General features: G+C 47.1%; 1 protein-coding gene across 1 annotated transcript in view; it reads right to left on the bottom strand.

Annotated features, from left to right (window-relative positions):
• ZNF536 (zinc finger protein 536) overlaps positions 1–17,689 on the bottom strand; it is a 250,041-nt gene that overhangs the window by 146,579 nt on the left and 85,773 nt on the right. The window contains exon 3 of the mRNA XM_068993492.1: positions 1,361–2,929. Coding sequence (XP_068849593.1) covers positions 1,361–2,929 — 1,569 coding nt within the window. The remainder of the gene's footprint in view (positions 1–1,360; positions 2,930–17,689) is intronic.

Raw genomic sequence — 17,689 nt, 5'->3', positions numbered from 1 at the left:
TCAATATTTTTTTGAGCTGTCAGAAATCCATTTAGTGATTTTTGACAATTCAAAAAATATTTCTGACTGCTTGATCCAGTTCTTAGTGAATTAGGGAAGGAGAGAGAAAAAGAAATATATCAACTTAAATTATGAACTGAATCCAGCTTGCTGAATCCCACTCTGTGCTAAAAGGAATGTCAGGATTCAGAAGTTAAACAGGATCTTCACTCCCTCCCTCTTGTCCTTCTTTCCTTCCTTGCTTCCTCCCTCTTGTCCTTCTTTCCTTCCTTGCTTCCTCCCTCTTGTCCTTCTTTCCTTGCTCCCTCCTTCCCTCCCTTCCTGCTTTGTTTCCTTTTTTGAACAAGTGAAGTCACAGAAATGCATTCATGGGCTACAGATGGGAAGATACCATGGTCATTTGTCTCGAGAGGGGAAATCTGGGGCTGGAAATAACACACTGGGCTTCAGTTTGGAGAAAGACTTTCAAATAAGAATATCTGGGTGCCGAGAGAATGGCTTTGATCCTCCCTGCCCACACCGACATTATTTGATGCAGTTCTAGGCTTCAAATCTAGCATTACTTTTTAAGATCTGGAATTACTTTGGAGTAAACATATTCTTTAAGGAAGTAAAGAATTGCCAATTTGCTAACAAGATCAGGCAGGCATAAATCCAAGACAGACAGGATCACAACACTGCTAACCAGGGACTTCATAATGTACACTTCTTGTTAGAACAACAGACAGACGGGTGAAGAGACAGACAGACAGAAGGCAATAATAGAAGGCCAAAGTCACAGTAACTGCCATTTGATATGTCTGAAGATGAATCACAAACACCCCACAACCATCTCCCTATTTGGAGAGCGGGTCACTTTATTTCTCCATTGTGGTTAGTGTGATATGATTTTAGTATCCTCTAAGTCATTATAAAGAAAAGTTTCAGAAAGCAGATTTGGCTGAGCAAAGCAGTAAGGAATTGTCTTTGGGCATCTTATGCGTTAAGTTGAAAAGACTAAAAAGTTTGCAAGTTACCAGGTCTCTTTTTGTTTTTTAAGCTTCTCCTGTCCCCCTCAAGTTATGGATTAGAAAACGGGAGTGGCTCATACTGTGAGACCCCGCCCCCTTCTCCATGCCTTCAGTACAGGCATTTCAGATCACAATAATGCAAACTGAAACACAAAAGTACGAGGTCCGACACTTTCTAAATGAATTTGACTCTCATGATTGTCTACATTGCGTATACAGCATAGTTGGGGGTATTTTATGTGTAGTTCAAAATCTGCTCATGGATAAATTTACCCCATTTTTAAAAAATACACAGATCAGCACTGATGTTTTTGGGAAATGAACTAAAGGAAGAGGACTCTAAAACTTACCACACAAGTCTGGCCTCTTGATACATCCAGAATTTGCTGTGCTGCTTGCAAGTCCGTTAAAGGCTGCTAAGCCATCAGAGCTATAGGCCCTGAGGACCGACAGCACGTTCATCGGCTTCTCCAGGCCCTGGGGGCCCCGCTCCGGCTTGGGCAGGCCCGCCGTGGGGTCTTGGGCTGGAAGAAGGCCCGGGCTGTGCCATTGCTTCTCCGACGCCTGGGGCAGAGGGGAGACCAGTCCCTGGACAGGCTGTGGGGCGCCTGTGGGCAGCAGGCCGTCGCCGCTGTCGCTGCCCCCGTCCTTGCTCAGGGCAGGCGGCTTGCTCATCACCTCCGGCTCTGTGTCAATATCCTCTTCCTCGTTGTTTTCTCCCTTGGAGGAGTCCATGTCCTCCGAGGAGGCGATGTCCGAGAGGTCATCAGTAGTGTTCTTATTTGTGGTTTCGGGGATCAGGATCGGGGCGTCATCTTCGGAGTGGGCCTTCCCGTCGGGCTCCCTGTTGGGGCAGGAGCTGGTGGCCCCCGAGCCCAGCAGGCCTGGGTAAACACCGAACTGCTTGTAGAAGTCTGATGGGAAGCTACAGAATGAGGGGTCCACGTGGCTGGGCCATGGGCCACCCTTCTGCTCCCCCAGAGTCTCTTTGACCTGTCCTTGGGCCATCTTCTCGGAAGCCGAGTCTAGAGGTCCCATCATGGTGGAAAGCGCCATCTCTTTGTTTGATTGTACCGAGGGCAGCAAGGCCGCTTTACTGGCCTCCCGGGCTTGGTCTTTGCAATTGACTGTCACCCCGATAGTGTTATCTTTGCGTTTCGCTTTGCCCAGGTGGTTGGCCTGGAGATGAAGGGCCATCAGCTCCATAGAGGACGTTGTGAAAGCACAAAACAAGCAGCCGTGCCACGCAATGCTGTCTTGCACAGTCACCGAGGAGCCCGGGAGGGAGGCAGCGTCCGGCCGCACGGACAAGTCCAGGGGCTCATACTGAGACTTCTCAGACTTCCTGGGGGCCACCCTGCCGCCCACCTTCTCCTCGCCACCATCCGCCCCGTGGACCTTCATGGAAGGAGGGTCAGAGAGGGCTTTGTCCTTCAAGTCCTTCTCCTTCTTCAAGGAGCTTAGGACAAAGCTGTCCATGAACGCCTGCAAGGACCCTTGGAAATTCACACCGTTGTTCACGATACTTTGATAAGCTCTCCCGATTTCGGAGAAGTGGGTGCTTTTGGAAGGAAGGTCAGTGCCTTTCAGGGTGTCTGAAGGAGCCTCAGAAGACATGCCACTGGCCTGGCCTGTGTGATCTCCAGATGAGAGTGCTCCTGACGTCCACTGCTGAGACACAGGGCCACCTCTGAAGTCGATTCCAGGGAGCCCCTTAAAGGCGCCCCGCAGGATGTCTGGCCTGATAAACAAAGTGGCTTTGTTGGACAGCTCGTCCCTGTGGTCTTGGTTCGGGGGCTGCCCAGACAGTGGCCCAGCTCCATTCTGCCGCTCCCGGTGGTGCCGTTCTAGGTGGTATTTTAAGGAAGCTGATTGGGTACCGGCATAATCACAGTGGGGGCATTTGTAGGGTTTCTCACCTGCAAGATTTTGGTATAAGGAGAAAAAAAAAGTGTTAATCTCATTTTGGTGTGCTGAACAAGGCTAGAAGGATCAACATTTGTTCTTGGAAACAAAGCAGCTCAAACTAATAATTAGTTAGAGAACAACTGTTTTTTAATAGAAGAATAATTCGTACTCTTAAGCTTTTTTAATGATTTTGTACCATTTGGGACTATTCAGGAATGACATACTATCTACACACAATTAGCTATCTTTTTCTTTATCTAACATGTGAAAACGGCTGTAGATTTAAAAGCTATGATTATGAAAATTAAGCATAATAATTTCAACCACAGTGATCATTAAAAGTAGAAGTTTAAAAAGACAAAGTATGTAACAAATGGGTGGTTGCAATATTTTGTGTATACAATAGCTCTAAAATTTGTTTAAATTATACACATGGAAACCATTTTTAAACCTAAAAATTTTATGGCACTGTTACGCAAGACTGAAATGAATGATTTAAGTCTTGCTCTGCAGTAAATCATGGATATAATTAGCAAATGGCATACTGCACAAGTAATTTATCATTATTTGGAGGGCACCATTCCAGACGGGCTCAGATATCTGCAGACCTACTTCATTGTTTCTAAATAAAGAACTATAAATACCGATTCTATAAAATATTAATACCATTACAGTGCATTATGATTGCAGCATGTAAAGACATATAGTTAAGATAAAAAGCAGTCAATAAAACTTAAAAGAAAATGAGTAATAAAAAGGCACAAAATATATTTAGTTTCTGTATTTGAAATTAACATTATCTACTGGTCTTTGTAGTGCCTTAAATTTGTACTAATGGCAAACCTAATGCTCCGGTAGTAAAATGTGTAATTTACCTATAATAAGCACTTTCTAGAGAATAAAAATAGCTTTAAAGGCTGTTTTAAAACATATAAGATCATTTTCATGAATTAAATATTTATTTAAATCCAACACACAACTTCTATTGTTCTTTCCACTATGGAGAAAAACACCATGACATACAACTGAGACCTGCTTGCACTGTAGGAGAGGAAAAGAGAGGAGGGTAAACAAATGTGACTTTAAATATATGCTAAGAATTTGTGCACAGTCCAGGGTCTTCTCTGGACCTTGGAATCAAAAAGCTCTCTGCAAGAAATGGGACTCTTCGAATTCCTTGTTTACAACAGCACTCTGTCAATAATCACAATTATTATTTCTCCAAGGAAACTCAGGCATTCCCCCATCACTTCCTCTATTCTGTTGTAAAACAGTGATCTAAAGCAACAGCAAGCCAAGGGTGAACGGTGTATTCTGGAGACATTTTACCATGTCTAGTCTCAGGTGACGCCAGATTCGCAGTCTCCAGGCACAGGGTATTTGGGGGTAATATACTTATTACGGGCAGGGGGAGGATGCATGGGTTTTGTAAATAAGAGGACCACCAGCCCAGGTTCTGACAGAGGACTCCATGTCACCTCCAGACTGTGTGCTCTAGCCTTGGAGAAGCTGTACCTGCCTCATCAAATGGGGGTTGTGTACTTCTCTCTCCCACCTATATGCAGGTGAAGGTTCCCCGGGACACATCAGAGAGGACCCAGCTGGGACTCTCTTTCTGATGAGTGGCTTAAGGCACCATTTCCCGCTTCTTGAAGTCAATGCCCATGATAGGCTCCAATTCCCTTCAGCCACTGCTATGTGACATTTCACTGGAGACTAGGGAACTCTCTGCGGGATGGGCATTGTGGATGGGGTACTTCCGGGCTGACACAGAAGTCCAGTGCCAGTTGCAGCAGAGGCAGCCCCCGAAGCTGAGGGGCAGGGGTGGGGGGAGCGAGCTGTGGGGCTTGTGGCAGGAAAGCCTGACAAGGAACTCGTATCCTGGTCCACAGGTTGGTGTAAGGCCTGGGGGATGGCCCTGCAGTGAGAGCTGGCCAAGGTGCCTGCAGGTACTGGATGAGACTCAGGATGCATTTCAAAAATGCACCTGGAAACGATTAAGCGCATCTGGCAAAGGGTGTGCAGAGCATGCATGGGCATCCATCAGCAGGAGCTGCAGAGGGAGAAAGCAGGGCTTCCCTCCACGCCTGGTGGGGTGGGGCTGCCTTTCCTGGCTGACAGCAAGGATGCTCGGGGGATGTGTGTCGATTTCCAAGGGACACACACTTGAAACGCTCACTGGAGCAGCGGTTTTCAGACTGTACTGAGAATTAGAACCCCCAAGAGAGTTTAAAACGCCTGTCCTGGGACCCAAGGCACAGCAGTTCTGTTTGCCTGGGTCCGGGGGAGAGGGGGTAGAAGTGGGTGGTTCCATAGGTGTCCCTGATGATTCTGAAGCCAACAGTGTAAACGTTACATTTTGAAAAATCAAAGTGGAACTGCTTGAGGAGCTTTAAAAAGTGCTGATAACTGGTCCCACCTTTACTTCCAGAAGTTCCCGGGGCAGATTGGCCTTTGGGGTTGACCTGAGGTGGGCAAAGGCCCCCACACGTGACCCGCTATGGAGGCTGGGTGGAGAACCACTGCAAGGAGGCTCCCTGGGAACTGCCCTTCTAGGTGGATGCTGTGGGACCAAGTGGCAGAGGAGCGAGTCTGGACCTCTGGCCCCCAGGCGGCGTTTGGAGAGTCTGGGACAGACACTCTGGACGATTTTTGCTCCATGGGGCACAGGATTCTCATCTTGGGACCTTGGCTTCCTTGACCTGTAATGTGGCAAGTTGGAGCACGTGTTCTCTGGGGCATGTCAATTCTAAAGGTCATGTCCAGAGCCAAACCACGTCTTCTGAATGATGCCAGAGACAAAAATGTCCACATATGTATGCAACCGCACACCCAGAAACACACAGATTCATTCACACAGTCTCTGAAGGAATGAGCAAGCCCCTACCCACCAAGTACGGTACTTGGTGCTGGAGACTAAGGGAAGAACCAAAAAGATAAGAGCCTTGCTCTCACAGGGGAGGAGAGGAGACCCAGCAGAGCGATCAGAGTGGGAGGCACACCACCCACAGTACCCACACACACCGCATTCACACACAGACACTGTACACACGCCACACATCATATACACACACACCACACACAACCCACACATACCACACATCACATACACACGCAACCCACACAACACATTACACACCACACACACACACCACACAACCCACACATCACACACCACACACAACACATTACATACCACACACACACCACACACAACCCACACAACACATCAGACACCACACACACACACACACACCACACACACACAGACACTGTACACACACCACACATCATACACACACCACACACAACCCACACAGCACATTACACACCACACACATCACACACACACAACCCACACAACACATTACACACCACACACTCACACACCACACACACACAGACACTGTACACATGCCACACATCACACACACACCACACACAACCCACACAGCATATTACACACCACACACATCACACACACACAACCCACACATCACACACACACACAACACATTACACACCACACACACCACACAACACACACAACCCACACAACACATCACACACCACACACACATCACACACCACACACCACACACACATCACACACCACACACACACAGACACTGTACACATGCCACACATCACAAAGACACTGTACACAACCCACACAGCACATTACACACCACACACATCACACACACACACAACCCACACATCACACACACACATTATACACCACACACACCACACATCACACACACACACAACCCACACAGCACATTACACACCACACACAACCCACACAACACATCACACACCACACATCACACAGACACCACACACAACCCACACAACACATTACACATCACACACACACCACACACAACCCACACAGCACATTACACACCACACACACACACACACACCACACACAACCTACACATCACACACACACACACCCCACACATACCACACATCATACACACACACCACACACATCACACACATCACACACCACACATCACACACACACCACATACAACTCATACCACACATCACACACACACCACACACAACCCACACATCACACACACAACACACTACACACCACACACACACAACACACAACACACACACCACACACAACCCACGCAACACATCACACACCACACATCACACACACACCACACACAACCCACACAACACATTACACACCACACACAACCCACACAGCACATTACACACCACACACACACACACACCACACACAACCCACACAACATATTACACACCACACACACACCACACATACCACACATCACATCACACATACATACCACACAGCACACACACATACAGATACCACACTATCCTCCCCCATACACACACCACACACAACCCACACATCACATTACAAACACCACACACACAGATACCATATACACCCCACACATCACACCACACACACTACATTACACACACCACACCACACACACACACAGACACCACACATCACATCACACATACCACATACATATCCCACACAGCGCACACACACCACACAGCACACACACATGCAGACACTACACAAACCCCCACACACATCACACAACCCCCACACACACATAGACACTACATATATACCACACACATTCACACACACGCAGACACCACACACACACACACATACACAAAGACATCACATACACACCACAAATCACACACACACACACGTCACACAATGTAGGAGAGGATCTCTTCACTTGACCCACTGTAGGCTTTGACCGCCACTGTTTCAGGGGAGAAAGACCACAGTTGAGACACAAGGATAGTTCGTTCCTAGCATTTGAGTCTCCAAGAGTCCAGGCCCTGGTAAATTCAGGGCCACTTAATAGAGTTCTCAAGGGTTATTTCGACAGCTCAGGTTCTAGAAAACCCCATGCACTTTCCCTGAGCACATCCTGAAAGAGCCCTCAGCGGTGGGTTTCTCCGTGTGGCCGCACCTCCAAGTTCCTGAGGGGCTTTGTTTAGGTGACTGCCCCATACCACCCAGTCCCCCAGATAAGTGCTCCAGAGTGAGTTCCATGGGATAAACCCACAAACTTTAGATATCTTGTTTCAAAAATGAACAAAAACCCAGTTTTACTTTCTTTATAATCCCTAATGTGTAATAACCACTATTGCCCTCTGCCTTGAAGCCTTTCCTTGTCTCTCCTGGGCTTCATCATCACAAAGGGGACAGGGGAATGCTTCTGAGACCACTGCCAGCCCGGCTGGGTGCGTTTCTGGCCAGCAGACCAGGGTCGGGGTGAGCATATCCCCTGGGGAATCCTGGCCACGCTAGGGATTTGTTTCTACTGCAAACATCCCAGCCTCCCTGAGGGCACATTTCGGTGTGCTCGGGAGGCAAATGTCTCACAACAGTGGCCTGGACTGTGGGAGAAACCGTCAGCACATTCAGCGCTCTGAGGTGCAGTCAAGGTCTGCTCTGCAGCTTGCTTGACAGAAAAATGCTGAGTTCCATGCCGGAAGCCACTCCTTAGTCAGCGTCACCCCGTCTGGCTCGCACTAGGCTGGCTTTAACAAAGCCCCAGGCGTCTGCCAAGGGGTGGGCCAGTGGGCCACCCAGCCCTCTTCTATGGGCCGGGCTCTGCCTGAGACTTGGAAAGGCGTTCTGTGCAGCCCTGTGGCCCAGGCAACCTCAGACCCTGCCAGCAGCTCTGTCCACTTGAATGATTGTCCACTTAGGCCCATAATGAGTCCAAATCTACTCGGGGGATCAGACAATTCGCCTTAGGCCTCCAGGGCAACATGAGCCCTCTGGTCACCTCCATGATGTTTGGATTCAATATCTTTGCATCTGCTTGTTGAAGGAGCCACACACAGAGATGCTTTCAGAACCCAACAGATGATACGTGAAACAGCAGGGTGGGGGCCACCCCCCTCTCCTGGAGGGGAGCTGTCACCCAACGCCATCAGCAGCGAATATAAGACCTTTGACTGTCTAAGGAATGTCTCACCTCCAGATTTCTACATGCAATATCTTAGTTATTAAACAATGGCATGCACTTAAAAACTTCTTCAAGCCAAGGACCCTATTCTGCAGACTGCGTCTGGTCTATGAACCTTGTGTCTGGGAAAAGCACGATGAGTGTTGAGCCCTTCACCCACTGAAGGAAGCAGGACAGACAGTGGGGGTGCCTTTCTGTGGGGAAACTTCTCACAATATTTTAAAGGAATAGGATGGGGTCCCAAACAATGCATTGCTAGAAAAGAAAGTTTTGCTAGAAAAGGCATAATAAATTTAAAAAATCGCCAGTTCATCATTTCATAGACTAGTGAAATTATTGGAACCATCTTACATTAAACCAGCTACCCACTGACACATGGCATAAGATGTATATTCAATTTTGGAATATCATTGATAACATCTCCAAGTCGTTGTATCATAAATTTTAAGAAATATACGACCAGTGGTTTAATTAGTTCACTGTACCTATTTTTACATGGTCATGTCCTTCATCATTCTTTGCACTTGATATTCGAGGAAACTTCACTGTTCTGGGGAGTTATTCTGGAACCATTCAGACCAAGTTCCCTTTAGCACTTCTCCAAAAATGACAGGGGGATTCATTTTATTCTCTTTGGAAATCCCTTTATCAAGCTTTTAAGAAGAGCTTCATGTTTCTAACTTTTGTGTGTGGGTGTTAAACCCCAAAAGTGTTTCTGCTTTTAAGTTGGGTAACCGAGTATTTTTCCGTATTTGCATCCTGTATTTGATATTTATTTAGTCTTTCTACATATCTTTACTTAGTTAACACCAGGAGAGATAAATATGGTGGTGCCTTTGTAGCGAAGCTTCAGTACATTAATATAAATTGTACACTAATTCCCCCAAAGCATATATATGTTGTAAACCTGAAGACTTTTCACACAGCTGCTTATTGCTAAACAGTGCCTTGTCCAGAAGGGGACAATCTGTGTCTCTAATTGCTGTCACTGAAGCCGAGATTCATTATGTGACTTTCCCATTAAAATGTGAGCATTAATTTGTATAATGAAATATCACCCACTGCAGTGTTCATTAGCCATGCCCTACTGTATACGGCACATTGTTAGCTACCTAGAAACTGTAGTTAATTTCACTAATGGATATTTCCCTACTTAGTGTTTGGTAGGAAATTTATACTGTAACATTACCTCTTAAACTTTTAAGGAAATTTAAATTCAATCAATTATTTTCAACAAAAGTTTGGGATGTCATTAAGGCAAGAAAAGCAAGGATGGGGGACTGTGGAGAAAGAAAATGGGCTTTTAGTTCATCTTAGAGAAATGACAGAATTTTAATTCAAAACAAAAAGAAAAAAAAGGAATCATCTCCTTTTGGGCAAGTGGGTCTTTTGTTTTTTCATCATTACGCAGGTGGCTGTCCCCCACGAAGAACAACTCACACTCTCCTCTTAGAAAAGGAAATGGGAAGCATGCCCATTTTAACCAATCCTTTCTTGAATTTATTCAAAGTGCTTTTATAAATGTTAAAACAGCCTGGTTACCTCGCCTAGAACAGGAAATGCAGACACATCAAAGGTAAGCTGCCTGTGTGCAAATCAGGTGTAAGACGCCTGGCTTAGGTGGCTGAACTTTCATCCCACCCACATCTGCATACCAGTCGGTGCTTAGTTGAAAGGCAATTTCCAGAAAGGCAGTGGGAGTTTATCTTCTCCATGAGGTCAGCGTCTACTCCACCCCACCTTCCACGCTGGGACCAGGGCGCCTCCACCAGCCCCTGTGGCCATGCCCCTGCCTCACCACCTCCCTAAGCTCCTTGTGCGAAGCGTAAATGGAGGCAAGCTGGGTCAAGGGGGCCTCAGGCCAGGCTGAGTTAGGGGAGGGGAGGAGCCAGGGTGCATAGTACTTCCCTTTTAAATCGCCGAAAGGCTGCGTCAACACACCTTGTGGGTACAAGTCACTTCCTTTCCTCCCGCTGGTTATGGTGTGGACACACACTGTCAAAGAAATGTTGCATTAATTCCCTAAAACAAGCCAAAAGTTCACCCAGAACAGTAAAAATAGCAGTACAGCACAGTGGTTAAAAGAACGGGATTCTGAACGAGGCAGGTCTGAATTATGACCTGTAGTCAATGCTGGGCAACTCTGAGCGGGTAACCTCACGTCCCTAAGGCTCAGCGCCCTCCCTTGCAAAGGGGAAAAGGTGGGGAGGAGACGTGGGGGTGGGGTGGGAGGGGTGGAACCTGGTCTCCAAGGTGCTGTGAGGATTAAGAGGTGAATAACAATAATCCGAGAGCAGTGAGCCACACTTAGCACAGTGTTTGCACACGGGAGTGCACAGAAAGTGATGACTACAGGGACTACCAGTGTCACTGCTGTATCACCCTTGTTGGCTGAATTTTTCTGTCGCAGTCAGTTGCTGTCATGCTGTGTAGACAGCCTCAGTCATGAAGCAAGAAAACCCCCAGGGTGTGCCTCTCCCTTAGAGGGCTCTCAGCCCCCTCTCACCCCCTTCTCACCCCTACCGTTTCCTTCAGACCCATCAGGCAAAGGAGACTCATGCCTGGTGCTAAGAATGCAGGTGTGACCCGAGGAGGGCATCCTGTGTGTCCCACCCAGCCAGCACCCAGCCACTGGGCAGTGCTGGGCATGCCCCTTAGCCCACCCTCAGACCCCCAGAGAACCACTGCTGGCTTCCCTGTGCAAATCTAGTCCCATAAAGAGGTTCCCAACTCTGGGCCAGAGCTGCACACGCAGCAAATCAAAACCAGATTAATAAACCACGTGCATACTTTAAGAGGGGACAAAAACTAATGAGATTTATTTTTAATTAGCCTCTGAACTTTAGTGCCTCCAAGTTTTCATGAGTGAGGTTGCTTAGCACGTTTCTCTGCACTGGTCATTCCTGAGACAGCAGGCATCACCTGGGACATCGGACACACAGGTGGGCCAACACATGGGGTGTTATATCCTTCTGGGAACGCAGACCCCTCCAGCCTTTCAGGAACTGATCAGTACCTGCCAATCTCCTGCACAAAACAGACACACTGGACCCCTCAGTGTATCCCCAAGGTGGTCCCTGGAGGAGGGGGAAGTGAGGGAATGGATGGAGTGCTTTTGGAGGCTGCTGTTAATGAAATGACGGGCTGGCCTCAGTCAAGGGCAACCTGGGGGCCTCCCTGCCTCCTGCTACATGGATGACTAAGTTTGCTGATGCATTTCTGCAATGGTTACTTTCATGCGTCAACTCGATAGGGCCACAGGTTGCCCAGATGTTTGGTCAAACACTATTCTGGATGTGTCCCTGAAGGTATTTCTGAACAAGATTAACATTTGAAGAGTAGACTGCCTTCCCCAGTGTGAGGGGGCCTCACCCAATCTGCTGAAGTCTTGAATAGAACAAATCTGAACAGGGAGCTCTCTCTTTGAGCTGGGAGGCTAGTCTTCTCCTGTCTTGGGAGTCCATCTCAGACTAGGACTTAAACATCAGCCCTCTTGCTTCCTAGGCCTTTGGATTCAGATGGGAATTTATACCATCCCCTGTCCTGGGCCTCCAGCTGCTGTCTGCAGATCAGGGGGTGTTATATTCTTCTAGGGCTTGTGGGGAATGCAGACCCCTCCAGCCTTTCAGGAACTGATCAGTACCTGCCAATCTCCTGCACAAAACAGACACACTGGACCCTTAATCAGCCTCCATAATCAAGTGAGCCAGTTCCTTATAATAAAGATCTCTCTCTTTCTCTCTCTCTCTATATTATGTATATAGATGTGATTATATACATATATATGTAGATATATAGAGATATGTGTGTATGTGGATATTGATGTGTATATTATGCATATAATCAATTGAGCCAATTCCTTATAACAAAGACCTCTCTCTTTCTCTCTATATATGTTAGGTATACAGATGTATATATGTGTGTGTATATATATATAGATATATGTGTATATGTATATTGATGTGTATGTATGTACATAATCAAGTGAGCAAATTCCTTATAATAAAGACCTCTCTCTTTCTCTTTCTATATATATTCAGTTCAGTTCAGTTCAGTCGCTCAGTCGTGTCCAACTCTTTGCGACCCCATGAATCGCAGCACGCCAGGCCTCCCTGTCCATCACCATCTCCCGGAGTTCACTCAAACTCACGTCCATCGAGTCAGTGATGCCATCCAGCCATCTTATCCCCTGTCGTCCCCTTCTCTTCCTGCCCACAATCCCTCCCAGCATCAGAGTCTTTTCCAATGAGTCAATTCCTCACATGAGGTGGCCAAAGTACTGGAGTTTCAGCTTTAGCATCATTCCTTCCAAAGAACACCCAGGACTGATCTCCTTTAGAAAGACTGGTTCGATCTCCTTGCAGTCCAAGGGACTCTCAAGAGTCTATTAGGTATAGGTATATAGACATATATATATATATATATATACACACACACATATACATAACGGTTTCCCTTGTGGCTCAGCTGGTAAAAAATCCACCCACAACGTGGGGGACCTGGGTTTGATCCCTGGGTTGGGAAGATCCCCTGGAAAAGGGAAAGACTACCCACTCCAGTATTCTGGCCTGGAGAATTCCATGGACTGTATAGTCCATGGGGTCACAAAGAGTCAGACACGACTGAGTGACTTTCACTTTCAGATATATACAGATATGTGTATATGTATATTGATGTGTATATATGTATATAGGGCTTCTCCAGTGGTTCAGTGGTAAAGACTCTGCCTCCAATGCAGGAGTCACAGGAGATGCAGGTTCAATCCCTGGGTCAGGAAGGTCTCCTGGAGGAAGGCACAGCAACCCACTCCAGTATTCTTGCCTGGAGAATCCCCATGGACAGAGGAGCCTGGAGGGCTACAGTCCTTACGAGTCACAAAGAGTGGACATGACTGAAGCAACATAGCATGCACACTTAGCATGCAAACATATGTATATTGATGTGTGTATATATATATATATGTATTTATTGTTGTTCAGTTACTAAGACATATCTGACTCTCTGCAATCACATAGACTGCAACATGCCAGGCTTCCCTGTCCTTCATGATGTCCCAGAATTTGTTCAAACTCATGTTCATTGAGTCACTGATGCCATCCAACCGTCTCATCCTCTGTCACCCCCTTCTCCTCCTGCCCTCCATCTATATATAAATATATATAAAAGGTCTTCCATGGTGGCTCAGACAGTAAAAAATTCGCCTGCAATGCAGGAGAGAGACCTGGGTTCAATCAATCCCTGGGTCAGAAAGATGCCCTGGAGGAGGAAATGGCAATCCACTCCAGTATTCTTGCCTGGAGAATCTCATGGACAGAGGAGCCTAGTGGGCTACAGTCCATATGGTTGCAAAGAGTCAGACACACTGAAGTGACTTAGCATGCATGGACACACGAATATATATGTATACATATTGCATAGATGTATATAGACATGTATATATATAAATGTGTATACATGTAGATTGATGTGTCTATACATGTATATGTACACAGATATGTCTCTATAGATATATATAGATACATATATATGTATATAGATGGGTAAACACACACAGGGCTTTCCCTGGAGAGCCCTAACTGACACAGTCTTTTTAGAGTCTGGCTCTGAATTCCAGTCACTAGCAGTGTGCTCTAGTAGACAAATCAGGCACGTCTAGTGATTTGGTCCTAATCAGCCAGACTTTCAAACAGGAGAGGAGTTCCGCCTTCCCTAGGTGGAATCAGCAATCCACATCTTCCCTGCAGTAGCCAGAGTGGGGCAGCCCTAGGTTCTGAGGGTCCTCTGGGTGCTCCTCTCTGTTCCCCATAGGTCTGGCTGGAGCTCAGCAGCAGCTGAAATGTTCTAGCTCCCTGCAGGCTCTGCCCAGCCCCCAGGTGTTCAGAGCAACCTGACTGGTGCATCTGCTCAGAACCTCTCTTAATAGACAGGTGTTGGAGAAGAAGAGCAGTAATTGAGTTAATGTAGCGGAGTTAAAAAAAGGAAAGTGGGTTTTTTTGTGTGTGTTTTTTTTTAAATCAGTTGATGTTATACGATCAAAACTTCCCACAGAGATGGGGTAGGACAGAAAGATACAGAGAATGTACCACCTCATATCCTGACCAATTAAAATATATTTATTACACATCAGAGTTTTACTGTGGTTATATAGGTTCATTATAGAAAAACTTCAAAAGATGGCATTTTGGAAAACAACTGTTCTATTTTGGAGACTGCTGTCCTCTGACCATGTCATCTGGAGACACAAAACCACAAAGAGACGGGGGAAGGCAGCCCAGGACATCTCCACAACTGGGGCCCCTATTAACTCATTCATTAACAAACCACTTGATTTTGATTTTTAATTACTCGCGTAATCTACACTTTTACATTATCATAATGGATGTTTACTTTGGTGATTTATAACATGTAACACTTTCTGTTCTGTTCAAAAGCACAACTGTAAGCATTTTCCAACTTCTTTGTTCTTTGATAAAAAGGAAATTGATCTTTATCTGGTTACCATTCTGCCTTTCAAACCCTGCAAATTCTGCTTCCAAGGAGGGCTGGTGTGATGTTTCCATGACTTCACTCATTTTCAACCTTATTCCGGGAAGTTTCCAGAATGCCTCGGTCCATGGCCCTGTGTCACTTCTCTCAATGTCACCAAAGACTGTTGGTCACAAACTTCAGAAGTTTATGAAGCAAAAGAAGCAGAAGTTTGGACAAATACAGTCTTCCTCAAACTTTAAAACTTTCAAAAGCAGTATCCATTTGTTTCTACTCAGGTTCAGCAAGACTTCTTTCTGCTGGCTTCAGTCCTAACTTACCAGGAATATTCTTTGGCATTTCCACATAAACCACAGTCCAGCTGAGGGTGGGTGGGGGCCCGTGGGCTGGCAGAGCTCCTGGTTGGGAGATACTGCCTCTTTCCTTCCTGACCCACACTAACCCTGGAAGGGCCAGTCTCACCCGCCTGGGAAACCTGGCCCCAGAGCCTGTATCTACATCACCAGAAAGGGCAGAACCACAGCAGCTGCCTGGACAGGTCTCTACACCCCTGTAGACAGCAGGACGGTGGATGCCCTGGCGAACTGTCTCCCATCTGTGGGTCCCCCAGCCATAACACTGGAGACCCTGGATACAACCTGAGGAGGAAAGTGGACATCGGTGTGGTTGCGAAAGCTGTCTTGTCCTGAGCCCTCTCACTGGGATAAGTTCACTGAGAAGGGGACACGGGTGCCACTCTGAAGGTGAGGGCACAAGCTGATGGGTGACCTGTCTTACAGAAACGTGCAAAGGCCCTGAGGCAGGAACTCAGGGACCCATCCCCGAGCTCCATCCACACCCATGCATCTGGCACCTGTAGGGTGGCTGCCACATGGTAGCTTCTGACCAGCTCATGTGTGCAGAGGGTCTTTCTAGAAGGACCACAGGTTCCCAGGGAAGAGTCCAGGTTCCCCAGCATAGAGCAGGGACTGAAGGAGAAGGGTCACTCACTTATTTGGTCTGTCATTCAACCTCTCAAATAAATGCACTGTGCCTCTGCTAAGCTATAGTTTACTGCAAGGTACTCTTGCAGGCCTGGGGTTCTATAGCATTTTAAAAGATGGACAATATTACCACCCTCACATTCTACTTGGCGGAAGATAAACAACACATAAGGAAATGAACTGAACTGAACAAGATAGTTTCACAAGGTGCTAAGCCTATGAAAAAAATAATGCAGGGGCACAAGGGATATTTCAGGCAGGGCAGTTAGGCATGGTCCCTCTCAAGAGATCACGTGAAGCTAAGCCCCCAGTTACACTTGGAGGAAGAACAGTCCAGGGGGAGGGGGCAGTAGGTGCAAAGGTCCTGTCGCAGAAGCAAGACCTCTTGCACAGGAGGAACAGGAAGATGGCAATGGGGTCACAGGGAGGTGAGGAAGGTCAAGATGGTCGGAGTCCATGGACCCCAGAGGGTGAGAGAGCCTGCTGCATCGTCAGTGCATGTTAGGAGTCCTCTCTCTTGCCTTGGGGTGACCCCACGAGAGAAGTGCTCCAGGACAGGGAGGGACAGTGGCGAGGCCAACTGTACCCAGGCTGCATATAAAGACGGCAGCCCACACCCACTGCCCATGACCACCTGTCCTCAGGATGCTGGGTGGCAGGGAGACATGTGGGCATGGGTGAGGGCCCAGGTGAGGGCTCCCTGTCTTCCATAGCATGCTGAACATGAGGCCTGTATGCACTAAATATCGTGCACAACCCTGAGCTTTATTGATTCCTTGGGAAACAGACCACAATTATTTTTGAAAATAGATGGCATATTTGTCTATCCTCCGAAGCAGCTCATACTCCAATAGATAATGTGTCAGGAGAAAAATCAAAGAAAATGGAGGTGTCCATATCTCAGATAGATTTTTTTTTTGTATTGGCAACGTGCAAACAACTAGCAGAAAAGCTAACAAGAACCATGACCGAGGCTTGAGGCAGAGAGACCAAGAGAAGCCCTCACTGTAGGGGGCTCAGGCATTGCCAACACATGGGGAATGACAGCAGCAGTCCAGAGGCTCAGTTAAGAGCATCTCAATCTCTCTTTTTGAGGAGACCCAGTGGAGAGCTACCCATTCCCCTCGTCATCTGTCCAAGTACCAGGTGTGGGCACGTAACCCCAACAGGGCCGGAAGCCAGCTTGCCTTCAAAGACCTCCTACGTGACCTGTATCTTTACAGTTTGAGCTGGGTTCTAGTCATCTGCGCCTGAAAGACCCCTGGTCCGTATGGGGATGTAGGAG

This window comes from Capricornis sumatraensis, chromosome 20 (assembly GCF_032405125.1).
Source record: "Capricornis sumatraensis isolate serow.1 chromosome 20, serow.2, whole genome shotgun sequence".
Taxonomy (NCBI): Eukaryota; Metazoa; Chordata; class Mammalia; order Artiodactyla; family Bovidae; genus Capricornis; species Capricornis sumatraensis.
Note: the sequence above shows the minus strand (reverse complement) of the source record. Positions and strands in the feature narration are given on the sequence as shown.